This window comes from Natator depressus, chromosome 20, assembly GCF_965152275.1.
Source record: "Natator depressus isolate rNatDep1 chromosome 20, rNatDep2.hap1, whole genome shotgun sequence".
In the NCBI taxonomy this organism is placed as follows: Eukaryota; Metazoa; Chordata; order Testudines; family Cheloniidae; genus Natator; species Natator depressus.
In genome coordinates this window covers 16,564,070-16,591,432 of record NC_134253.1, presented here as the reverse complement: position 1 = coordinate 16,591,432, position 27,363 = coordinate 16,564,070, and the positions used below count along the sequence as shown (strand labels likewise).

The 27,363-nt window shown below is 50.0% G+C and overlaps 1 protein-coding gene across 1 annotated transcript in view; it reads left to right on the top strand.

Annotated features, from left to right (window-relative positions):
* Positions 1-3,122: 3,122 nt before the first annotated feature.
* The window catches only part of LOC141975304 (maestro heat-like repeat-containing protein family member 2B), a 101,487-nt gene continuing 77,246 nt past the window's right edge, over positions 3,123-27,363 (top strand). The window contains exon 1 of the mRNA XM_074935602.1: positions 3,123-3,134. Coding sequence (XP_074791703.1) covers positions 3,123-3,134 — 12 coding nt within the window. The remainder of the gene's footprint in view (positions 3,135-27,363) is intronic.

Sequence of the window (27,363 nt, the reverse complement as noted above, 5' to 3'; positions counted from 1 at the left end):
GTGATGCCACAAACCCAGGATAATGACACCATAGCAGGCTCAAGTTCAAGGAGAGAAAGAACTGGGTTACAGTCTATGCATATATTTTGTTCTCATGCAGAGACCCAATAACAACAATCGTATCTAACTCACTGATCCCCACTCCTCCAGCATCTGGACATCCCCTCACAGTCAGACCCCCCTGCTGAGCTCAATCTCCCCGCAACTCAACCCCCTCCCCCCACTGAGCCCCAACTACCTTCACCTGGACTCCCAATGCAGAATCCCATTACCTTTGCAGCCAGAACCCCCAACAAGCTCCTGGGCATCCAGATCACCCACTGAGCCGCCAGCTCCCAGATTGCCCCACACAGAACTCCCTCACCCCACAGCTGGATTCGTTCCACACTCGGATCCCACCTTGTGAGCCTCTCTGTCCACACCTGGTGCACCTGGCATGGTGGGGCAGGACTCTGGGGTGTTTCTGGGGCAGACCCAATCCTTGCATTGTGTCAGGGTTGGGTGCAGCCTCACCGGTGAGTCCCTGTCCCCTGGGGGCGGGGGGGGTGGGGAGGGGCGGCTGCACAATGATCTCCCACCTCTGTGCAGCCAGTGGCTTGTGCTCTCCAATGCCATGCTGGAGCCTCCACATTTAATTAACAAATAAAATTTGCAGAATTTTAAAATATTGTGCACAGAATTTTTCATTTTTGGGTGTAGAATGCCCTTAGCAGTACTCGGCTCACACCTACAAGGCAGTACCATGGCTGAAACAGAGCACTCCAACTAAAGGTACTGCAGCCATGATGCAGGTCCACTTCTGCTATTACAGATTCACATGCTGTCAAATTGTTGTGGTCAGCTGTACAACAAAAGGATTTCACCAGAGCTGACGTGATACCCTTACTCATGGTGATTTCCACAGCCACACAGAAGAACAAAACTTGTTTTCTCGCCTCCTTCTAGATGACACTAAGTCCCAGTTATCACTAGGCCCCTTCTCTACAAATCCCTTTAAATGCGTGGACCTCAAAATGCATACAATTGTTTCAAGAGCTCTAGTTCTCAATTACTGATATAAATTAAGCAACCTCATTTTCCTTTCTACAGTATGCAGAAGATTGTTTCCCCCCACCCCCTTCCAAAACTTAGACATTTATTTCCGAATCAGCATGAATGAGATCTAGCATAAAGCACATTCCGGTTGCTGAGAACTTGCCTAAATACCCATTTCTGTTCCCACTCTTTTGTCATTGACTTTAATGGAAGTGGATTGGGCCCTAAACTAATAATCTACATTGAATGCTCATCACTAATCTCATAATTTAAAACCAAATTAAGCCCTCCCAACCTGATCACCATTGATTGAGGAAACAATTTAGATGCCAACTTGAAAAATCCCTTTCTAGAATACGAAAGAAAAGAAATGCAAAGCCTAACTTTCCAGCTGAACCACTAGGAACTTTTATCCTATAAGGAATATTGGTTGTGAGCCAATTTTCAGTCTATTTTGCAAACCATTTTCATGAACTCTAGCCTAACCTACAATGAACAATGTATTACATATTTAGTGAAGATTAATTGTAAAGAGGTTCCTTGATCAATTTTACACTTATTCCATACAGACATTCAGTTTTAAATAATTTTAGCAGGCAACTATATGGGTAAAGGACTATCAAGAAAAAACTTTTTTAAAAAAAAAAAATCAGTCTTAATAAAAATGTCAGAACAAGATATCAAAGTGTCAAAACATTTCTAGAGACAAAAATATACCCAGGCCATCTTACAAAACCTCAGACAGCAAAACATACATCAGTCTCTCATAGCTTTACGTGAACAAATATTACAGTCAAATTATACGTCTCCTCCTGGCCCAGGTGAACCAAAATATGCTGTTTACTGTCCAATACCTTCACTTTACATAAGCTCAAGCTTCCAATGAGAAGGTCAATTACTTACTGGGATAATAAATGCCAAGGTTTTGCCTGATCCAGTCTTTGCAGCTCCCAGTACATCTTTACCTTGCAACGACAAGCCTATGGTCTGCCTCTGTATCTCAGTAACCATGCGATACTGTGCTTCTTGCAAACCTAGTATTTGGGAGAGAAAAAAAAAAAGATTCTTACTTTTTGCCTTGGATAATGATACATTTTCCCATAAGGAAAAACCCTGCAGGTGGCAACATTATCTTGGAACTCTGATATTTAAAAACAAAACCTCCTGAAACAGCCAATGAAGAAGACTGATGAAAATTGGTCTTTTATTCAAATACTTTCCGAAGAACTGTTGGTGTACTTACCTTTCAATGTTTTGTTTGACAATGGGAAATCTGAAAATCTTTCAATTTCATTTGGGCTGATCTGAAACAAAAGGATTTTTAATCAATGCTAGAATATAAGAATACCATGGGATTGAAATGATATCCTTTTCATTTGCTGGTAACGTTGGTAGAATTTTTCGTGGGTTAATTCTAGGAGTACCCGGCAATCAACGTCAACCAGCTCACTGGAGGTAAAAGGTCTACACATAGGCATAGTTTGACTTCTACATTTGGGGGGCCAGCTTCAGTCAGGCCAACAGGACTCTGCATGGGGAGGGGTGCGCAAATTCCACAACTGTCGAGGCCTGCAGTTTGGGGAGGAGGGGCAACCCTCCCACCCCACAAACTACACCCTTGCATCTACAGGAGGTTTACCTAACCCTGACACTTTTTCCTAATCTAGACACATTTTAAAATGTGGAAAGTGGAGCAAAATATGCACTTATCATGGCTCTATTATGTACAGTAGCAGTTCAATCTAAGGTCTTCAGAAACATCCAATTGTAACGACAATCTAAGATACATAATCAAGGTTTAAGCATTCCCTATGCTGCTTGCCAAAAAGCCCAAGCCATGACATGCAATTAAATGCTCATACTAAATAGATGATAAAACAATATCAAACCTAGGAGCAGAATTTCTCTAGATTTTTCTGAAGCTGTCCCACCACTGGGGACTCTCTGCTTCTCTCCCTCCCCCATCCCCAGGGCCCCTGTGCTTCCCCACCCCCACCCCTCGACTGACCTCTTCCTTGCCTGCCCACCCCCAGACACCCTAGTGCAGTGGAGGAAATAGACCGCAGGAGCTGGAGGAGGGCATCTGCATGGCGCAGCAGGTAAGAGCTCCGACTATGTGCCACGAACAGACCTCTGGTACGGAACTCAAGATGGGGGTGCCCCTCCACCCTCCCTAAATGGCAGCCCTGGCCAAGGCTCCCACGGCTTCCCCACAGCTGCTTGTGTCATCCCCACACATTTGCAGGGCGGGTGCAGCAACAGGGGCAAGAGTCGCGCACTGGCTGTATGGAGGTGGGAGATCACCCTGAAGCCCCCCGCCTCCCCTGAGACATGGACTCAGAGGTGAGGCTGCACCCGACCCTGACACAGTGCCAGGGCTGAGCCTCTCCAGAAACACGCAGGGACTCTGCCCATCTGCACTGAGCTGTAATGTATCTATAGCCTGAAAAAGAAAACTCAGAGAGAAGGGAAGAAGCAGCTGATAGGGATGGGAGAGAATGGGGATGGATGGATGGAGAGAATGGTATTGGTTCCCTCTAACTAGACACAGGGATGGGTTTGTGTCTTGGAGAGAAGACGGTTTCCATTCTTCTCAGCAGACTGGGAAACCATCAAATTAAAGAGGCACTTTGTAGCCAAGTCTAACAGAAAAATGTGTGAGTCTCAAATAACATTCAGGGACCACACCTGAGCAGGAAGCCCTTCTCCTCCACCAGTAGTGAAGTAAAGGGGATGGGATTTGGCGTTCCCACCATAACACAGCCCTTGGACTCCACTGAGTAGGAAAGGAATTATTTGAAGCAAACTCTGGTTAGTAGGTTTAGTCCTCTGGTTATTAGATGTGTGGTTGTGACTATTGATAACACTTTATGATCATCTGGTGCCTTTTATCCAGAAGGATTTCAGTGCTTTACACATGGTATTATTTTATCCTTTGCTGAATTGCAGCCAGCCCTTGGATGGAACATGTCCGTCAACCTTCACTACACGTGGGGTGAAGCGCAGAGTAATCTATCTATTTGAGACTGCTGTGTGGGCATGAGTGTATGCTTTCCTCGATTAGGCTTGTTTCACTCTTGTGAGCAAAACCCATAATTGGTGGTGTATTCTTGTATTGGGTTTTGTCACGTTTGCGATGGAGCACACTATGAGACTGAGTACAGCAGTGATAAACTTTCTGTTATTACTAGGGCCCTACCAAATTCACAGTCCATTCTGGTCAATTTCACAGCCATAGGATTTGAAAATAAGACAATTTCACATTTTTGGAAATTTACCCCTGAAATTTCAGGCTGTTGTAATAGTGGGGGCCCCAACCCAAAAGGGGATGGGGGAGTGTTGCAAGGCTGCTCTAGGGGCATTGCAGGATTGACACCCTCACTTCTGTGCTGCCTTCAGCAGGGATGGCGACCCCCTGCATCCAGACCTACCCCCACAGAGCCCCCCCTGCGTCTGGATCTGTGCTGAGCTCCTCCTCCCTTCATCCAGACCCATGCCCTGACTAGCCCCCTGCACCTGGACTATCCCAAATGAGCCCCCCATCCCACTGAACCCCCCAGCACCTGGACCCCCATGCTGAGTCCTCAGCACCCAGACTCCCCTGCTGACCCCCAACCACCTTCATCTGGACCCCCTGCACAGTCCCATTCCCCCTGCACCCGGAACCCTCACTTCTGAGTCCCGGCCTGCGACCAACACGGGCAAACTAGGGCCCGCGGGACCGGCCTGTCCGGCCCGCCTGAGCTCCCGGCCAAGGAGGCGAGCCCCGGCCCCTCCCCCGACCGCCCTCCCCCCATCTCCGCCCCATCCAACGCCCCCGGCTCCCTGACTCTCTCCGCAACCCCCTGCCCCTCATCCAATCCCGCCCCCCGCTCGCCGGAGCCGGTCCCGCCGCTGCAACGCTCCGCGGCAGGAGCAGCGGGCAGAGGGCGAGCGGCTGCGGGGGAGGGGCCGGGGTTCGCTCCCCGGCCGGGAGCTCAGGCGGCCGGACAGGACGTGGGCAAACGACGTCCGGCCCGCAGGACCGTCCTGTCCAATCCCCGGCCCCTCCCCCGCTGCCTCCCCTCCCCCGGGGTGTGGATAGGGGACAGGGAGTGGGGGGGGTTGGGGTCCCAGGGGCAGTTAGGGTGCGGAGGTCTCCGGAGGGGGCGGTCAGGGGACAGGGAGCAGGGGGGGTTGGGTAGGGGTTGGGGTCCCAGGGGCAGTTAGGGTGGGGGGGTCTCCGGAGGGGGCGGTCAGGGGACAGGGAGCAGGGGGTTGGATGGGTCGGGGATTCTGAGGGGGGCAGTCGGGGGGGGGGGAAGTGGGAGGGGGTGGATAGGGGTGGGGGCCATGCTATTTGGGGAGGCCCAGTCTTCCCTACCCGGCCCTCCATACCGTTTTACAACCCCATGTGGCCCTCGGGCCAAAAAGTTTGCCCACCCCTGCCTTAGTGACACAGTGGGCCTGGCTCATGGCTCTGAGAGTGAAGGCGGAGCCTGGCCAGTTGGAAACTGGTCCATGAGATCTCTGTGCTTCTCTGAGCCATGTGGCTCCTGATCATCGTCCGCTCTCAGACACGCCAGCATGACCCCCGGTCTGAGTCCTGTAGACCGAGGAGAGCGCTAAGCCCCTGCTGTGCCCCGTGATTCTGCTGCAGAGAACGACAACCTCTGGCCTTCTCAATGCGGCTCTCCCCTCTCCTGCCTGGGACCTGACCCATAAAGCACGCTTCCCCGGATTTTATTAGGCGTGTTTTGTAGACTGTGAAACTGAGGCGCAGAGAGGTCAAATGACTCTCCCAAAGTCACAGAGGGAGTTGGTGGCAGAGCTGAGCATGAAAAGCTGGAGTCCTGGTCCCCTGCCCACCAGGGGAGATGGTGCTCCACAACCCCCGGTGTCTTATCTGGTTTGACCTACATGGTTCCAGTGAAGGCCGGGCTGTTCATCTGCCTTTGTACGGGCAACGTGCATGAAAGGCCAGGATTCCCTGAGCCTGGGAGGAATCTGTTACCCTGAGTAATGGTGGGGCAGAAGGGGATTGAAGGCCAGAGCCTGAGAGGTGAGAGTCGAGAGGCTGCTCCCCTGTGTCCACTGCTAACTCTCCCCCTTGAGCATGTTGCTTTGGGCCAGGTCTGGCAGAGTTGCAGCCAGTTCTGCACTCTGCAAGGGCTGGGCGAGTGACGGGTGTGTGATGCGATGAAAACCCTCATCTAAGCTGACAGTGCCCAGGAGACAGGCTCTGCAGCACCAACTGACTCCCGGGCCACCTCAGCTGAGTTGCTCCCCTCTGTCACATGGGGCCAGTCATCCCCCCAGGAGGGGCACTGGGGCTGAGTAGCTGGTTTGTGGTGGGCGTGGCGTCTCTGATGAAAGGCCAAGTATTAATAACGGGTGCCCACCATACTGGCCAGCTGCCTGAGTGCCAGCATCACAAGAGTGCTGCTGCCTAGCTCTGCTGTGGGTCCAGGGCCAGGAAACGTGCTAGGGAACGGGCACTCGTGCAGCCCGCGGAGCTAACCTAGGGGCGGCTGTGTGTGAGGAGCCCAGCTTGGCTGTGCCAGGCCCCCTGTGTCCTAGTGCATGTGCAGCAATGCGGATGCACTGACAGCCAGGTGAGAGCATAGCCTGGGTATTCGGGCTGCTGCTCACAGCTGGTGTGGACACGCTGCCTCCTTTGCTATGCGAGAGACATGCCTGGCACTTCCCAAGCCAGATGCCCTGCGGCAGCTCTCAGCAGGAGCCCTGCCTTTAGACCCTGCTGCAGCTGCATTTCCTGCTCCTGCTGCTGCTGTAAGGGCAGATGCTGGTTCCTGATGGGGAGCATCTGGCAGTGCCTGTCCTGCTGGGGCCAGTCACCAGGGCAAAGTGTACTTGGCAACGAATTGAAAAGAGAAAATGGCAGAATGAATGCCAAGCCGGATACCAGTGCTTCTGGGAATGCCAGCCTGGGCCCCCAACTCCAGCTAAGGAGGGTGGCAGATCTCCTGCCTTCAGAAGCCTGTCTGTGGCCAACTCCCCCTTCTGTCTGAACAGCGGCATGCAATGCTGTCAGCCCCTCTGGGGGTGCAGTCAGCGTCCATCTCACAGTTGTCTTGTGGCTGATCTGCCCAGCGTGGGGGCTGCTTCATTGGGGTGTTGAGTTCCCTCCTTTGCCCGGCACCAGCTCTCACTAAGGTTGTTGGCCTTCTGGAGCATCCTCCTTTGCATCTAGCTTGCAGCCGAAGGCACAAACCTTGTGCAGAGGAGCAAGTTGACACCTCACTGCCTCCCACCGGGCACTGCCATCCTGTGCAGGGGTGAGGTCACTCCCTGAGCAGTTCTCCTCACAGGTCGCTGCTCCCCACTTGGAGTCTCTTTTTCGCATTGCCCTTCTCAGCTAATGTGTTGTGTGTGGACACAGCCCCTAATGTGAACAAAGACCTGGACCCTGCAGCTCCAGGCCAGGCCATGATTGAAGAGATGCCATCAGTGTGGGGCTCGCACCAGCTGCTGGGCAAGAGGGACCCTGGCTTTGATTCCACCTGGCAGTTCCTGTGGCCCTAGACAGCAGCAGGGTCAGGAGGGTGGGTGTGCTGCACTTGTTAGACTCTGCACTGAGCTCTGGGAGCGGGCAGGGAGAGTGGGTGGTTGGGTGGGTGAGGAGGGGGCTATGTCTACACTGCAGTGAAACCCACAGCTGGCCTGGGTCAGCTGACTTGGGCTGAGGGGTTATAAAACTGCTGGCTGGGGGCCCTGCAGAGAGGTGGGGGAAATCTCCTCCTCGGTTGCTATGTGTGACTGCCCTGGTTTTTGGGGCTCCCCTTGTCTTTTCAGATCCTCCACTGACCTGGGTCAGTTTCAACCAGTCCTTAATGACCCATTCATTCAACTTCAGACAGCGTGACCCAACACCTCTTAAGAACGGCCATACAGGGTCGGACCAAAGGTCCATCCAGCCCGTATCCTGTCTTCCAGCAGTGCCAAGGTGCTGGAACTAGGAGTGCTGGGGGTGTGGCAGAACCCTCTTGCTTGAAGTGGTTTCCCTCATATAGTGCATTTAGTTTTGTTCAGTGGCTTTGAGCACCTCCACTATAAAAATGGTGCCAGTGCCCCTACAACAGTGGCCAGTGCCAGACGCTTCAGAGAGAATGACCAGAAGAAGGCAATTTCGAGTGATCCGTCCCCATCATCCAGCCCCAGGTTCTGGCGTTCGGTGGTTTAGGGACACCCAGAGCATGGGGTTGCATCCCTGACCATCTTGGCTAATAGTCATGGATGGACCTGTCCTCCAGGAACTTCTCTCATTCTTTTTGAACCCAGCTGTATTTCTGGCCTTCACAACATCCCCTGCCAATGAGTTCAACAGCTTGTCTGTGCACTGTGTGAAGAAGTACTTCCTTATGGTAGTTTTAACCTGCTGCCAATAAATTTCATTGGGTGACCCCCTGGTTCTTCTGACATGTGAAGAGAGAACGAACATTTCCTTCTTCATTTTTTTCACACCACTCGTGATTTTATAGACCTCCCGTCGTTGTCGATTTTTCCAAGCTTGTGAAAAGTCCCAGTCTTTTTAATTTCCCCTCCTACTGGAAGCTGTTCTACCCCCTTCATCATTTTTCTTGCCCTTCTCGGTACCCTTTCCAACTCTAAGATACCTTTTTTGAGATGGGTCAATCATCTGTGCATAGTATACAACTTGTGGGCAAACGATGGATTTATATAGAAACACTATGGCATCTTCTGTCTCATTATCTATCCCTTTCCTAATGGTTGCTAACATTCTGTTCGCTTTTTTGACTGCTGCTGCACACTGAGCAGATGCTTTCAGAGAACTATCCACAGTGACCCCAGGATCTTTCTTGAGTGGTAACAGCTCATCAGTGATATGATAAACCCCCCTCATTTTCTATGTATTGTTGGGATTATGTTTTCCAGTGAGCATTACTTTGCACTTACCAACATGGAAATTCATCTGCCATTTTGTTGCCCAGTCACCCAGTTGTCTGGGGTTCCTTTGTAATTCTTCACGGTCTGCTTTGGACTTATCTGTCTTGAGTAAGTTTCTATCATTTGCACTTTTTGCCACATCACCATTTACCCCCTTTTCCAGATCATTTATGAATATGTTGAACATCACTAGTCCCCGTACAGATCCCTGGGGGACACCACTGTTTACCTCTCTCCATGCTGAATATTGACCATTTATTCCTATCCTTTGCTTCCTGTCTTTTAAGTTACTGATCCATGAGAGGACTTTCCCTCTTATCCCGTGACTGCTTACTTTGCTTAGGACCCGCACCAAAGGCTCTTTGTCAAAGGCTTTCTGAAAGTCCAGGAACCTCATGTCTCCTGCTTTGCCCCATGGGCATTTTAACCCTCCAGACCCATTGGGTAACAGTGTGAAGTGCAGAGGGAAACTGAGGCATGCATAGAATTAATTAAAAATATTACAGAAAATTCCCACTTTATTATACTCTGGTAGGTTTTAAACCTGATGCTGCACATGGAAATGTGTCCAACTGTCTCTCAGGCATGGGCCATGCCCCTTGTGTGCTCCTTTCTCCCCAATATCACACTTGTGACAGAGTGCTCCCAAGCAGGGCACAGCTGGGCACCTGGGAACAGAGCTGAGCCTCCCCTGAGCACAGCCAAGGTCAATGACTCTCAGGAGAACTGGTGGCTTTCTTAAAGTCCCAGCTCCTGGAGTCATGTGAATTTGTGAGAATTCCAGGTTTTGCCTAGCCAATGAAGTCAGTGTCTAGCGCTCATGGCTGGGGAGCACAGTCCAGCAGCTCCAAGGAGGGATGAATAAAGAACCCAAACTGATCAGTTTTGTAATCCCATGATTTTGGGGGCCTCACTTCTGAGCTCTGAAGCTGGTGACGCTGCATAGATGGTGGGCTCTGTGTGCCTATTAGCTCCAAAGTACGCTAGCAACAACCAGCACAGAGATGTCCTCTGAAGTAGCTGCCACTGTTAATGAGGGGAGCTGCAAGGCTTAGCTGAGCCACTGGGTGGGAAAGGGTGGGTTGTGGGGTGGGATGCTGGGTGGGGCAGGGCAGGCTGGAGAGAGTGAGATGGCAAGTGGGGAAGACTGACTGGGCCGGGGGAGGGAAGGCTGGCTGAGGGTGGCAGGGAAGGCTTGTGGGGAAGGGGGTGGGGCGGTGGCAGCAGCAGGTGCTGGCAGACACTGGGTGGGAAGTTGAGGGGGTGTTGGTTGCAGGAGGCTGGGTTGGGGGAAGCAGGTGCTGGGTGGGAAAAATTGGGGGGCTGGGACATGGGGGGCATGGGCAGTGGGCTAGAAGGGGCAAAGGCTAGGCTGGGATTGGCAGATGCGGGCAGGGAAGGCTGGGCTGGTGGGGTGGGGAAGGCCACGGGCACTTTGCTTGGCCTTTCCACACAGCATCTGTCTGTCCAGCCCTCTTATCAGGGCGTGGCCTCGCTTGCTGATCAGTCTTCAGAGGCTGCTGCTGCAGTGCAAAGGCAATCAAGAACTGGATTAACCTGACTGCTTCTGCCCCATGCCTCAGTGGGCACCCTGCATGAGAGCCGGCAGAGGGACCCTTGCGTCCTGAGCAAAGCTCCCTGCCAAGGGGTTCTCCCAGGCAGCCTTTCCTTCTGTGCCAGAGCTTTGGGGTGAGAGGAGATGGCTGCCCTGGCAGGAAGCTGGGTCCCATTGATCCAACACCCTTTGTCCCTTGGGTGGCTGTTAACAGCATCACGGGCTCGTCTGTGAGCCTGTGTGGGATAGAGGGCGGCTGCTGTTCATTGATCCCTCACCCTCGTTATCTGTAGCCTCTCCCTGGCCGATAAGGGGGCTACAGGGTGAGGGCAGGGCTGGGCCTGGAGCCTGAGCTTTGGCAGCCTGCCACCGACTGCCATGCCGGTGTTACGGTAACACCAGGACTCTGATTTGAACTCTGCTTCATGCTGTCACCTTGGGCCTGGAGCTTTGCCGCCTGGCGTTCGCCTGAAGGTGGCGAGTGGTTTTCTTCTAATGTTTGAGCCAAATCGGTGCAGCTGTTTGAGTCCCACAAGGTGGGTCTTTACGCTGTGATGTGGAGAATGAACTCTGCGGGTGGGGCAAGGGCTCTGCCACTGGGGCAGCGGGGGCCTGCTCTCCAGGCCAGTTCTCTAAAGTCAGCCTTTGTATCTTAAGAACATAAGTGTAACCTTTCTGCCTGTCAGAGTTGGCAGCAACAAGGGCCGGGTTCAGTATCTAGGGGATCCATTCCAATAACACAATGGAAAACCAGCTCGAGCCCCCACCCAGTGACCTGGGACAAATATATACCACCCCCGCTGGGCGCCTCCACGAGGCAATACTTCCCCTCTCGCAAGCACAGAGTCTGAGTGTAGCAAAAAACCTTTCAGTAACAGAGAGAAACAATGTGGCATTATGTTGGGGAAACACCACCAACAGGATTCATAATACAACCCATGGGCAAAAAACCCAGCCCAAGCAAATTGGGGCATGTCCTTTCCCTTTGGTTCTTGAGTCCAGCAACCCAAAATCACCCAAAGTCCCAAAAGTCCAACGACCCAAAAGTCTCTGTCCCTGGTCAGGGCAGCCCCAGAGTTCAAAAGTTTATCTGCAGAGTTTTACCTCCCAACCTGGGTGGAGATTGGGGTTAAGGGGCACCTTACATGGTCCAAAGCTGATGGCCCCACCTCTCCATGGGGCTCTGCTTTGCCAGCCGCCCCATGAGTTGCTCTAGGCATCCAACAAACTGCTCTGCTCCCCCAGCCGCTCTGCTCCGCTCCGCTCGCCATCCCGCGAACTGCTCTACCATAGATCTTCAGGCTCCCCCACTACTTAACACAACACTCAGTGATTTCAGCTCTTAGTAAGTTTAGCTCTTTCATGATTTCAGCTTGTAGTAGGGGAGCCTCAGTGTGGGTGCACCATTAGCCCAAAGTGAGCTCAGCTCAGCAGCCTGTAACTAGACTCCTAATGGAATCAAAATTGTAGTGGAAAGAGGAAGAAGTGCAATTAGCATGTAAGGCCCTCATGAAACAGGGGAGGGGTGGGGGCTGCTATACCACCAAGTATTAATACTTGTCCCCAGCTTCTCTCCCTTCACAGAGTTTTGGAACCCATGTCCCTTGCCTAGCGAGTGCTACTTAGTTGATGGCGAGTCCCTCCATCGTAACAAAAAGCCAAGTACAGTTCCATTGTCCTTGATTCCCATAATCAGGATAATAACAATTTATTCTTCCTGCCCCAATAACAGAGACAATGGGGATCCCACAGCAGCCAAAGTGACCATTTGGGCAGCTATGGCCTCATTCTAGGCGGGCTGGGTGTGCCTATGCAAATGAGATGGGCCCCTGAAGTTCTTTTCCACAACTTGCCACACCTCACCACCAGATGTCAGGGTGGAGCTCATCCCGATTCTGCTTACAAGAGGAAAGTGATCAGGAACAGTCAGCATGGATTCACCAAGGGCAAGTCATGCCTGACTAAACTAATTGCCTTCTATGATGAGATAACTGGCTCTGTGGATGAGGGGAAAGCAGTGGGTGTGTTATTCCTTGACTTTAGCAAAGCTTTTGACACGATCTCCCACAGTATTCTTGCCAGCAAGTTAAAGAAGTATGGGCTGGATGAACGGACTATAAGGTGGATAGAAAGCTGGTTAGATTGTCGGGCTCAGTGGGTAGTGATCAATGGCTCCATGTCTAGTTGGCAGCTGGTATCAAGAAGAGTGCCTCAGGGGTCAGTCCTGGGGCTGGTTTTGTTCAGTATCTTCATTAATGATCTGGAGGATGGCGTGGATTGCACCCTCAGCAAGTTTGCAGATGACACTAAACTGGGAGGAAAAGTAGATAGGCTGGAGGGTAGGGATAGGATACAGAGGGACCTAGACAAGTTGGAGGATTGTGCCAAAAGAAATCTGGTGAGCTTCAACAAGGACAAGTGCAGAGTCCTGCACTTCGGAGGGAAGAATCCCATGCACCGCTGCAGACTAGGGACCGAAAGGCTCGGCAGCAGTTCTGCAGAAAAGGACCTAGGGGTTACAGTGGACGAGAAGCTGGATATGAGTCAAGAGTGTGCCCTTGTTGCCAAGAAGGCCAATGGCATTTTGGGATGTATAAGTAGGGGCATTGCCAGCAGATCGAGGGACGTGATCATTCCCCTCTACTCGACATTGGTGAGGCCTCATCTGGAGTACTGTGTCCAGTTTTGGGCCCCACTCTACAAGAAGGATGTGAAAAAATTGGAAAACGTCCAGCAGAGGGCAACAAGAATGATTAGGGGACTGGAACACGTGACTTATGGGGAGAGGCTGAGGGAATTGGGATTGTTTAGTCTGCGGAAGAGAAGAAGGAGGGGGGGATTTGATAGCTGCTTTCAACTACCTGAAAGGGGGTTCCAAAGAGGATGGCTCTAGACTGTTCTCAGTGGTAGCTGATGACAGAACAAGGAGTAATGGTCTCAAGTTGCAGTGGGGGAGGTTTAGGTTGGATATTAAGAAAAACTTTTTCACTAGGAGTGTGGTGAAGCACTGGAATGGGTTATCTAGGGAGGTGGTGGAATCTCCTTCCTTAGAAGTTTTTAAGGTCAGGCTTGACAAAGCCCTGGCTGGGATGATTTAGTTGGGGATTGGTCGGGCTTTGAGCAGGGGGTTGGACCAAATGACCTCCTGAGGTCCCTTCCAACCCCGATATTCTATGATAAGTCTCTGCCTGCGCTAGAGCTGAAGTCTTCGCAGTTAATTTAACCCTCCTGAAACAGGAGGGAAGTTACTCAATGTTCCAGCTGAGGCCACATCTATATTGGGAGCATTTTGCCAGTATAGGTAAACTAGTGTGGACATAGAAGAGCACTACTGTCCCCCACTGAATGAAGAGCCTTTACCCTTAGAAAAGAGCAAGAATACAAAGAGGAAGAACCCACTGCTCAGGCTTGCTCTGCATGGCTTTTATATTACTAGAGCTATGTTGGCTAGGGGCGTGATTCCTAACCAATACAATCAGACCAGTACATCATCTTTACACGTGGATGCAGTTATACCGGTATAAGTGCGCTTATACCAGTACAACTAATATACACTAGCACTGGAGAGCTTAAAATAAGATACTAGACTGAGAGGACAAAAGAAAGGAGCAGATTCTCCTCTTAAATATACAGCATTCTCGCCCAGGATAGAAGACTGCGAAGAGGGACTTGCAGACAGATGTACACTGAATAGAGTTATTAGCAATAGAACAAAAGATGGCTTAGCAGCTCTCCTGCTCTGATTGCAAACTAAAAGAATTAACTGCAACATCAGATCACTTCTGCTTTGGCCAGCCAGAAGGCATCCATATAACACTGGCTGCATTTGCTCCATGGCCTGAAGTGGGAAGTAAATACCCTGGTCCCATGAGTGAACTGTTGGAAGAGAATAGGATCCCATCACTGAGCTAGGTATTCTGAAGAACCTGTTTCGCCTTTCTTCAGGGTAAATGCACTGATCCGAAGGGCATTACTAAATATGAACTGGATGCTTTTACGAAGTGGTAAATGGATGAGCGATATAAATATGAAATAAAGACGGCTTCTTCCAGCCTAATAGCAAGTGAATGCATCCTTCTAGCAAAAGGCAGCACAGCATACCGAGCTCACCATGCATTAGCATTTACAAAAATATGATTTCCCAAGTGCATTAGAGACCTTAACATCCCATCCTACCTTCCTGCACTTTATAAGATGATAGGGAAACCGACAGGCCCTGATTTGATGATCATTATCATAGGGACATTGTATTAACCTCTCTGGATCCAAAGCATCAACTGGAAGAGAAGGAATAAAAAGACAAAAGAAAACATTCTGTAAAACAAGATCTAAGTTCATCTTCAACACAATTAACAAGAGTGGAAACATACTAGGTACTGGAGCTGCCCTCTAACGGGGTTAAGCCATCAATTTTTAATGGCCGAGACAAAAATGCTAAACTGCTAAGTTGGCACTCACTGTGTGTACCCAACCAAATTCACTTTGGATTTTGGGTGAGTGGAATATTCAATTAAAAATGAGGAAAGCGCAATCAGTAGTGCAGAGTGGCCAGTACATATTAATGACTATACTTATGCAGAACAGTGAGCTGGAAATAAACATTACTATAAAAACCCTTGAAGCTACCAAATTAACTAGTTGTACAGTAGTGACATGCTAAGGATTGGCAGAAGCACGGCATTCTGAAGTAAATCCTTTTGCATTTACCTTCATACTCCAAGGCCTGTGGCGGTTCAAATACAAGACAGCACAGAGCTTTTAGCAAGCAAGCGAGCTGGTCTGCCAACGGACTTCTGCCTGTCAGCTTTCCACCTTCCCCTTTATTCTTTCTCTCCCCCCGCGCATTACATTCTCCAACCAATAAAAGGAATACCCTGGCTTTGTTTAACATTCTTATTTACCAATTTCTATCTACCGCATTCCTTGCTCTCGGGCCTTGAGCCCAGTCCTGGGAGGCTTCCCACGGTTCATGTCATCTGGGCGAGATTCCAAGGTTCATGCCCTTGAGAGGAGCTGTGTGTGCACAGCTCCAGCACAACACTCCGGGTGTGCCCTGAATGTTGCCAAGCGCATGAACCCTGTATGAATCCCACAAAGGCCATCTCTGCTGGATTAAGAAAAATATCAGACTCAAACAAACATGTCTGGAGTAAAGGATGCAATTTGCACTACAGTGCACTTGGCCCTGTAAAGTGCAGAGGTTGGCAGGTGCTTAAGAGCCCAACACTCACTGAACATAGTGAGGTCCTAAGTCACAGGCACTTTTTGAAAATGTTCCCTCCTAGTCCATACTATGACCCAGAGACAGGCATGAGTCACCTTAATCACTTAACAGTTACACAGAAGGGACAAGGTAGGGGAGGACTAACTTCTGACAGTGAGACACACAAGCTTTCAAGCATACATAGACCTCTTCTTCAGGATTCAGTTTGTGTCCATGCAGCAGCTTTCTTGCCATCACAAATGTGTCTCCCCTCACACCTTCCATGCTATTTATCCGCGTTTGTATCAGTGTACAGAGGGCATGGACAGAAAGGAACATGGGCCAACGGACTGTGGGAGGTTTTCTAGATAGGTGGAAGTAAGGAGGATGGGCCAGATTGATTACATAAATCAGTGTTTTTCAACCTTTTTGATACCAGGGACCAGCTTAGAATCATAGAATATCAGGGTTGGAAGGGACCTCAGGAGGTCATCTAGTCCAACCCCCTGCTCAAAGCAAGACCAACACCAACTAAATCATCCAAGCCAAGGCTCTGTCAAGCCGGGCCTTAATGACCTCTAAGGATGGAGTTTCCACCATCTCCCTAGGTAACCCATTCCAGTGTTTCACCACCCTCCTTGTGAAATAGTGTTTCCTAATATCCAACCTAGACCTCCCCCACTGCAACTTGAGACCATTGCTTCTTGTTCTGTCATCTGCCACCACTTTGAACAGCCTAGCTCCATCCTCTTTGGAGCCCCCTTTCAGGTAGTTAAAGACTGCTATCAAATTCCCCCTCACTCTTCTCTTCTGCAGACTAAATAACCCCAGTTCCCTCAGCCTCTCCTCATAAGTCATGTGCCCCAGCTCCTTAATAATTTTCGTTGCCCTCCGCTGGACTCCCTCCAATTTGTCCACATCCTTTCTGTAATGGGGGGACCAAAACTGGACGCAACGCTCCAGGTGTGGCCTCACCAGTGCCAAATGGAGGGGAATAACCACTTCCCTCGATCTGCTGGCAATGCTCCTACTAATACAGCCCAATATACCATTGGCCTTCTTGGCAACAAGGCCACACTGCTGACCCATATCCAGCTTCTCATCCACTGTAATCCCCAGGTCCTTTTCTGCAGAACTGCTGCTTAGCCAGTCAGTCCCCAGTCTGTAGCAGTGCATGGGATTTCCTTCCTTCCTTCCTAAGTGCAGAACTCTGCACTTGTCCTTGTTGAACCTTATCAGATTTCTTTTGGCCCAATCCTCCAATTTCTCTAGGTCACTCTGGACCCTTCCCTACCCTCCAGTGTATCTACTTCTCCCCCCAGTTTAGTGTCATCTGCAAACTTGCTGAGGGTGCAATTAATCCCATCATCCAGATCATTAATAAAGATATTCAACAAAACCAGCCCCTGGACTGACCCCTGAGGCACTCTTCTTGATATCAGCTGCCAACTAGACTTGGAGACATTGATCACTACCCGTTGAGCCCAACAATCTAGCCAGCTTTCTATCCACCTTATAGTCCATTCATCCAATCCACACTACTTTAACTTGCTGGCAAGAATACTGTGGGAGACCGTATCAAAAGCTCTGCTAAAGTCAAGATATATCACATGCACTGCTTTCCGCATATCCACAGAACCAGTTATCTCATCACGGAAGGCAATCAGGTTGGTCAGGCATGACTTGCCCTTGGTGAATCCAAAGCTTGCAGCCTTTCTAAACAGTGTCAGGGAGATCTGAGGGACAGGCCATTGAGAAAGACTGACACAGGTCCTTAGGACAAATGGCTACTTGTGACGAAGTGGAAAGTGTCCTAGTGTTTGTATGAATACTGTGCGCGCCTCAGTTTTCCCTATGCGTTGCACAAGTATCTAGGTGGGGGGATAAGGGTGTGGGACCTTTGCAGATACCCCGAGAGGGAAGGTGCAAGTGCCGTCTAGCTCCCTGGGCCCAGACAATAGATGTATCTTGGCAACTGATTGCCGGGGCCCATCCTCTGCATGAGCCAGTCGGAGGAATTGGAGAACAAAGAGAGGTGGAGGCCAGGTGACCGGTTTGCCTGGGGAACAGCATACAAGATGGAGGAGGGGCAACTGGGTGTGACTGTAGGTGGGCTGCTGGAGGCTGGTCAGACTCCTGGTTTGGGACTCAGGAGGAGAGACCCATGGCTCTGGGTCTCCTCAAGATGAACTTTGCTGTAACTTCCTGCTTTCTGTGCTAACAAGATTCTGCTCTATGCTGTGTTCCAGACGACTAATAAACCCTTCTGTTTTACACCGCTGGCTGAGAGTCACTCCTGACTGCTGAAGTCGGGGGTGCATGGCCCCTTTGGAGGGCGTGTAAGGTTTCCCCAGCTGTCCTATTCAGGTGGCTCACTGCAGGGAGCTTATGGCATGAGACAGGGATGCTGAAAGCTCCGAGGTCAGACCAAGGAGGAGCTGAAGCCCAGGAGGCTTGTCCTAGTGAGAGTGTGCCCCAAGGGGTCGTCACACTGCAAGAGGGTCCTGGTCCGGGGGCTAGTCTTCACCAGACTCACTGCAGCTGCGCTAATGTAGGGCAGTAGTGTAAACGCACTGTGAAGACCAGCGAGCGCTTTCCTGTCAGCATAATTACTCCACCTCAGCGAAAGGTGGAAGCTATGACAGAATGAGAGTGTATCCCACTCACTTAGCGCCGGTGCGGACAGCTCAGGGGGGTGGCTTTTTCATATCTGTGACCGACATAAGTTACATCAACTTAAGCGGAAGCGTAGACAAGCCCTGAACTTCATTCAATGGTTCCAGAGCACCAAGCCCGTGCATCCATGAACTACTATGGGGGGAAAAAGTCCCCAATGACTCAAACCAACACCATATACCTTGCTAGGCCTCTGGAGAGGGCAGCACCCTTACCTGACCATGGTACTAATTAGGGCTGTCGATTAATCACAGTTAACTCACGCGATTAACTCAAAAAAAATTATTAAAAAAATGAATCGCACAGTTACATTTCAATTGGTATTCTATTGTGTGTTACACATTTTGGGATGTTTTCTACATTTTCAAATATATTGATTTCAGTTACAACACAGAATACAAAAGGTACAGTGCTCACTCTATTCTATTTATTGCAAATATTTGCATTGTAAAAATGATAAACAAAAGAAATTGCATTTTTCAATTCACCTCATACAAGTACTGAAGTGCAATCTCTTTATCGTGAAAGTGCAACTTACAAATATAGATTTTTTTGTTACATAACTGCACCCAAAAACAAACCAATGTAAAACTTTAGACCTTACAAGTCTACTCACTCCTACCTCTTGTTCAGTCAGTCAGTCACTGAGAGAAACAAGTCTGTTGACATTTATGGGAGATAATGCTGCCCACTTCTTATTCACAATGTCACCTGAAAGTGAGAACAGGCCTTTGTATGGCACTTTTGTAGCCAGCATTGCAAGGTATTTACATGCCAGAGATGCTGAACTTTCGTATGCCCCTTCATGCCTCGGCCACCGTTCCAGAGGACGTGCTTCCATGCGGATGACACTTGGTAATGGGTTAAATAATGTGTGACTGAACTCCTTGGGGGAGAGCGGTGCGCCCCCTGCGCTGTTTCACCCGCACGCTGCCACAGATTTCCTGTTATAGCAGTCGCGGATGATGACCCAGCACATGTTGTTCATTTTAAGAACACTTTCACTGCAGATCTGACCAAACACAAAGAAGGTACCAATCTGACATTTCTAAAGATAGCTACAGTACTCGACCCAAGGTTTAAGAATCTGAAGTGCCTTCCAAAATCTGAGAGGGTCGAGGTGTGGAGCATGCTTTCAGAAGTCTTAAAAGAGCAATACTCCAATGTGGAAACTACAGATCCAAACCACCAAAAGAGAAAATCAACCTTCTGCTGGTGGCATCTAACTCAGATGATGAAAGTGAACATGTGTGGGCCACACTGCTTTGGATCATTATTGAGCAGAACTCATCATCAGCATGGACACATTATCTCCTGCAAATGTAAACAAACTTGTTTGTCTTAGCAATTGGCTGAACAAGAAGTAAGACTGAGTGTACTTGTAGGCTCTAAAGTTTTACATTGTTTTGTTTGAGAATGCAATCTTTTTGTACATAATTCTACATTTGTGAGTTCTACTTTCATGATAAAGAGATTGCACTATATTACTTGTATTAGGTCAAGTGAAAAACACTATTTCTTTTGTTTTTTTGTACAGTATAAATATTTGTAATAAAAATAAATATAAGTGAGCACTGTACACTTTGTATTCTGTGTTGTAATTGAAAAAAATATATTTGAAAATGTAGAAAACATCCACAAATGTTTAAATGGTATTCTATTATTTTTAAATGCGTGATTACATTTTTTAATTGCTTGACAGCCCTAGAACTAACAGGATATTAACCATGTTGCGTCTGTAGCAAAACGCATTTTGGAGCCAGCCACTGGTAATAAAGTCTATTATGAATTATGGCAAGGACAGGGCCTTAATAAGAACAGTCACTTCACTGGGATGATCCCCAGGAAACTGATTTAGGCCCTGGCTGCACAAGACATGACTGTACCTTTATGACCAGTTTGTACCCCACACAGCAAATTTGATCTGCTAGTTGGATCATCCATTTCTCCAGACCACAGACATGCTGCAGCTGGGGGACATAGTCCACTAGGTCAATGTGGGAACCCACAAACCATGATGCACACTGTGGAGGACTGCAAAATGGCAACTTCCTGGAGGTCTTCATGCCTTGAACATCACTGATAAGAATGCTGCGGCTTGGCTGGATTGCATACACTAAATAAATAAAACGAACCACACACAGCTGCAGTTACGCCCCCACTCCAGCCTTCCTGGCTCACAAAGGTTGGGGCATGATGTAGAGTATCTGCACCCAATACACTGCCTAGAAGCATTTGTCTCAGTACACCCAGTCCCCAACCCAACATATTACCCAGCCAGTCTCACACCCACCTTGCAAAACCTAGGTATTGTTTCTTGCTGTGATATTGACCCACATCATCCTTTATTGCCTCTAAAGTTTGTGTGGTTTTGAATTGCAAGACCACCACTGCACCTGGTTTGGGGTCCCAGAATGAAAGAAGTTGTGAACTGCTGCTCTAATACACAGAAGCATATATTCACCAAACTTAATGCCTATAGCGGAAAGTTACTCCACTCCCTCCTTTAACCAAGTTTAAGATACTTTCATACTTTCAAAGATCTAAGCGGTCTCTCACTGTATCTTTGCAGGAACCATGAATAGAAAGAGAGAATTGTAGGACTGGAAGGGACCTCGAGAGGTCATCTAATCCAGTTCCCTGCATGAATATTAGAAGCCAGCAAAGAAACACTTACCATAGTTGCCTTCTAAATCCATTTGAATGATGCTGAAAGAACTGAAGCTTTGTTGGAGGACCCTTTGAGCCAGTCTCTGAGTGTCACTCTCCTCCTAAAAATATCAACCCTACAGACGAAAAATGGGGAGATTCACAGATTTCTAAGGCCAGAAGAGACAATTATGATAATCTAGGAGTGGTTTTTAACCTGTCACCTGCAGACCCCTGGGGGTCCACAGACTATGTCTAGGATTTCCAAAGGTGTGCTGCACCTCCATTCAAAAATTTTTAGGAGTCCTCAAATGAAGAAAAATTGAAAACTACTGATCTAGGCTGACCTTCTGTAGGACACAAGGCATAGGACTGCCAGGAATTAATTCCCATTTGACCTAGAGCAGATCTTTTTGAAATCAAAATTGGATGTCTTTCGAAAATTTGATGGAGAATCTACAACAGTTGGTAATTTTTCTAGTGGTTACTTATCCTCACTGTAAAAAATAAACCTTATTTCCATTCTACATTTTTCTAGCTTCAACTTCCAGGCACTGGAAATAACTTTAAAGTCATTTCAATTTATCCATCACAGCTATTAAGTGTCAAAGATCAACTGCACTACAGCAAGTGGTAGACTTTACAGCTACGCTGTGCAGGCATAGGATACAAGCTTATTCTTGGGGGCCCACGTATAATGTAGGGTACCGGGAACCATGTATTCTTGTGCTCCACAGAGAAAAGGTTTCCTCCAAGATGCTAAAATCCACAGATTTTTGTCTGAAACGTCCTCTTTTCCCAATACATTTAAGAGGATTCAAAGAACCAGTTCCCAAGAAAAATTAAGCCATGTATTTGGGCAGCTCAGTTATCTTTTCTTATACACACTTAAAGTAATACTCCATCCTGAGCCCCTCCACCTGCCTGAGAGGTCAACACTTTTACACCTACCTTGTGGCTCATGATCTGTATGAAGAACTTGGTTCCTGATGTTTTAGTTAAAACAAACAAACAAAAAACGCAAAGAGTTAGATTCTCTCCTGTCTTCACTGCAATTCACACAATTTGAATGCATCAGTCATCTAAAAAAAATCCTTCCCCCCAAGATTATAATTCTAAATAAGACAGAATTTAAAGGACTGCACAGTCTAGAGTCAACCTGAATCTCAGATTTGGTTGCCCATCAGAAAATATGTTTGCTACCCCGCCGGCAAGTTGTCACTTCAGTACCATGATGTGCTTTTGCTCTGAAACGTGACCGGCTAAAAATGGCATCTCCTTAGCTGGCCTGCTCTGTGTGTGTGTATTGGAATCAGAGCTGTGACGGTCGTGACAAAAATGAGAAGGGGGAGGATTTGTTGCATTTTGCTCATCTTAACTCTGCAGAGCCAGCCCAGCTACAGGAGGGAGAGCTCAGGTCTATTCTGCATCATCATTGTTATTATTTGTTTGTATTAGCATAGTGCCCAGGAGCCCTAGTCATGGTCAAAGATCTGTTGTGCTAGGCACTGTACAGTGATTAAACAAATGCAACATTAACAGAAAGAAAAGGTGTACTTGTGGCACCTTAGAGACTAACCAACTTATTTGAGCATAAGCAGAATTAATATCATATTGCCTCTATATCAATCCACACTACATCCATATCTTGAATACTGTGTGCAGATGTGGTGGCCCCATCTCAAAAAGATATATTGGAAATGGAAAAGATACAGAAAGGGGCAACAAAAATTATTAGAGGTATGGAACAGCTTCCTTATAAGAAGAGAGAAGACTGGGACTTTTCAGCTTGGAAAAGAGATGACTAAGGGGGTGAAAGTAAATAAGGAAGTGTTGTTTCTGCTTCTCATAACACAAGAACTAGAGGTCATCAAATGAAATTAATAGGCAACAGGTTTAAAACAAACAAAAGGAAGTATTTCTTCACACAATGCACAGTCAACCTGTGGAACTCCTTGCCAGAAGAAGTTGTGAAAGCCAAGACTATAACAGGGTTTAAAAAAGAACTAGATAAGTTCATGAATTAGTCAGGATGAGCAGGGATGCAAAACCAAGCTCTGAAGTGTACCTAGCCTCTGTTTGCCAGAAGCTGGGAATGGGCCAACACTAGGTAAGGAGGAATTCTAGGCTACCCTGAGCTGTACGGTTATGACACTATCTGACCCCCCTGCTGGATCCCAAGGCCATAGAGCCATTCAGCCAAATGGATGGTATTGAGATGGGGGACTATGACCTGTTCAAACAGGCTTTGCTGCTGACTTTTGAACTGACTCCCGAGGCGTACAGGAATCAATTCCGGGGTGTACGCAAGACCCCAGGTGTCACTTACAAGGACGTCACCAATCTGCTGGGGGAATATCTCCGTAGCTGGGGGAAGGGCACAGGGGCCACTACCGCAGAGGAGGTGTGTAACCTGGTGGGGTTGGGGCAGCTGTATGACATCTGCCCTCCAGACTTTAAGGTGTGGTTAGTGGACCGGAAGCCTAAAGATCTGGGCAGTGCAGGGGCACTAGTGGATGAGTTTGTGAACAGCAGATAGGGGGCAGGAGGGAGACCCACATCAGGGACTCAGAAGGGGAGTCACACAGAAACCTCTCCAGAGTGGGACTCCAGGAAGCCCAACTCACGGGTGCCCCTGAAGGTCGGGGTGGGCCAATCCCCCGTGGGACTTGAGGGACCTGAAATGTAATTACTGTGGCCAAAAAGGACACAAGGTGGCTCAATGCCTGAAGATGGAGGAAATGGCAGCCAAGCAGAACCCGCGGGGTGTCAACTGGGTGGAAGCCCACTGAGAGGGGGCACCGCGGGTCCAGGGGGCCGCAGTCGATAGGGCTATGCTGGGGTCAGGGGACACACCGAAGCACGAGGGTAGGGCTTGACAGCGCTGGGCCAGAGCCTCTGTCCCAAGGTGGGGAAACTGAGGCACCGCCAAACAGGGCTGTCCCCTCAAACCCAGCAGTCGAATTCCAGATGGAGCTGCAGGAGGATCGCTCCTTAGAGAAGCTGAGGGCCCTTGCTGGCCACAGTGGTTCAGGATCCCCGGGGGAGGACCGCCGGGAGAGATTCCTGTGGGAGAAGGGATTCCTGTGCCGGGAATGGGCTGGTTCAGGGCCAACTGAACCTTGGAAAGCCAGGAGGCAATTGGTGGTCCTCCCCCAGAGGTACCACCACAGACCGTTGTACTTGGCCCACAACATTCCCCTTTCCGGGCATCTGGCGCACCAGGCAAAGGCTGCTGCAGCACTTTTACTGGCCCGGGGCCTTTGACGCCATCCAACAGCATTGCAGGGCCTGGGACTCCTGCCAGAGGGGGGGGAAGGCCCAGGAGAAGTGTAAAGCAGCTCTGAGACCTCTGCCCATCATAGAGGAGCCTTTCTAGAGGGTGGCCATGGACATAGTGGGGCCCCTCAGCAGGGCAACCCGGTCGGGGAAGAAATACATTCTGGTGGGGGTAGATTTCGCTATCCCGAGGCAGTGGCCATGTCCTCTCTGGAGGCAGACACCGTGGCAGACGCGCTGCTCACCATTTTCAGCAGAGTGGGTTCCCCAAGGAGGTCCTTACAGACCAGACGTCCAACTTCATGTCAGCCCTGCTCCAGTGCTTGTGGGAGAAGTGTGGGGTCTGACACACCTGGGCTTCGGCGTGTCACCCTCAGTCCAACAGGCTGGGGGACAGGTTCAATGGGACCCTAAAGATGATGCTGAAAACCTTTCTGGACCAGCACCCACAGGACTGGGAGAAGTATTTACCCCACCTGCTGTTCCCATACAGGGAAGTGACCCAGGAATCCACAGGGTTTTCCCCTTTCGAGTTGTTGTATAGGAGGAGGGTGAGGGGACCCCTCGACTTGATGAGGGACAAGTGCGGGGGGAAGGTCTCCCCCGGTGGAGTATGTTCTGACCTTTCTGGAAAAGCTCGTGGAGCTCATGGGCTTGGCCAGGGGAAACCTAGCCAGGGCACAGAGGAAGCAGAAGGTCTGGTACGACCGCTCAGCACGTGCCTGCTTCTAGGCTACCAGGGATCAGGGGATGCTTCTCATCCCCATGAGGAAGCACAAGCTGCAAGCTGCCTGGGACGGCCCCTTCAAGGTCATCAGACAGGAAAATGAAGTGAAATATGTCGTGGAACTGTCCATCCAGGCACACCGCCACTGGGTGCACCATGTCAACATGATGAAGCCATACTGGGACAGGGAGAAGTTGGGGCTGGCTGGGTGTTTGCAGTGGGAGGAGAAGGGAGAGGATCCCCTGGTGGGACTCCTCCCTGAGGTGGGGGCTGACCCCTCGCTGGAATCAATTCTTCTCTCAGACCAGCTAACCCCTGCCCAGCAGGCAGAGATCAGAGAGGTGCTGCCTTCACACCGGCAGCTGTTCTCCAGCCGGCCTGGGCTCACTAACCTGGCTGTTCACCGGGTGGAAACAGGAGCCAATCTTCCCATCAGGTGTTCCCCATTCAGGGTCACTAGAAAAACAGCCCAGGACCTGGAGAGAGAGGTTGGAGACATGCTGGCTTTAGGGGTGATCCAGCCATCCTCCAGCCCCTGGGCCTCTCCCATGGTGCTGGTCCCCAAGAAGGATGGGTTGATCCGGTTCTGTGTGGATATGGGAAGTTCAGTGCCATCACCGTGTCCGATGCCTACCACCGATAAAATCCTAGACAAGTTGTGGGGGCGCTGATGTGACGAAGTGGGACTGTTCTTAATGTTTCCTCTGAATAGTGTGGGGGTGCCTCAGTTTCACCTATGCAGTTCTTAAGGATCTAGGTGGTGGGATAAGGGTGTCTGATCACTGCAGAGCCCTAGAGGGCAGGTGTGTGCAGGAGTCTGGACACAGAGAATGGCCGACACCCTGTTTCCTGGCAACTGATGGCCTGGGCCCTTCCCCCCTGCAAGGTGAGAGCTAAAGGGTTGGAGAACAAAGGAATCAGGTGCCCTCCTGGCCCGGGAAAGGGACAAAGCCCAGAGGAGGAGGGGCTGGAGGGAGTTTCAGTTTGGGGCTGGCTGGGACATGGAGTGAAGGGCAGACGTGGTTGTCTGGCTCACTGCCCCCCAAAATGGACCCAGCTGAGGGGTCCTGTTCTCTGCACCTACAAGCTCTGTTTTAGACCATGTTCCTGTCATTTAATAAACCTCTGTTTCACTGGCTGGCTGAGAGTCACATCGGACTGTGAAGTTGGGGTGCAGGACCCTCTGGCTTCCCCAGGAGCCCTGCCTGAGCGGACTCGCTGTGGGAAGCGCACGGAGGGGCAGAGGATGCTGAATGCTCCGAGGTCAGACCCAGGAAGCGGTGTGAGCTGTGTGTCCTGCAGACAGTCTGCTCACAGACAGGAGACTTCCCCAGAGTCCTGACTGGCTTCATGGGGAGCAGTTCCAGAGCATCGCCCGGGGACTCCATGACAGCGATCAAATCCCCCCTCACTCTTCTCTTCTGCAGACAAAATAACCACAGTTCCCTCAGCCTCTCCCCATAAGTCACGTGCCCCAGCTCCCTACTCATTTTCATTGCCCTCCGCTGGACTCTCTCCAATTTGTCTGCATCCTTTCTGTAGTGGGGGCCCAAAACTGGACGCAATACTCCAGATGAGGCCCTCACCAGTGCTGAATAAAGGGGAATAATCACTTCCCTCGATCTGTGGGCAATGCTCCTACTAATGCAGCCCAATATGCTGTTAGCCTTTCTGGCAACACGGGCACACTGCTGACTCATCTCCAGCTTCTCATCTGCTGTAACCCCAGGTCCTTTTCTGCAGGTCCTTTTCACCAGTTCCTTATCCACCTTTCAATTCTCATATTAAACCCCATCTTCTCCAATTGAACTAATAATTTCCCAATTGTATCAAATGCCTCACTGACATCCAGGTGGATTAGATCATTGGTTCTCAAACTGGGGGTCACAACCCGGTTAAGTGGGGGGATCATGAGCCCCAACCCCAGCGTGCGGCTGTAAGTTGCGAGCCCTGACCCCTGCGCCAGGCTATCAGCCCCGACCCCTGTGTGGAGCGACAAGCCCCAACCCGGGCACACGGCTGTGGATCACGACCCCTGTGCCAGGCTGTGAGCCCTGACCCCGGTGTGCGGCTGTGAGTCCCGACCCCGACCCCTGCGCGGGGCTGTGAGCCACGACCCCGGTGTGCAGCTGTGAGTCCTGACCCCAACCCCTGGGCCGGGCTGTGAGCCCCGACCCCGACAGGGAATCGTGGTTGCGAGCCCCGACTCCAACCCCCACACAGGGCTGCAAGCCCAGACCCCAACCCTGGCCAGGAGCGGGGCTGTGATCCCTGAGTCTGACTGCCACATGGGGTTGCAAGTCCTGACCCCAACCAGGAGTGGGGCTGTGA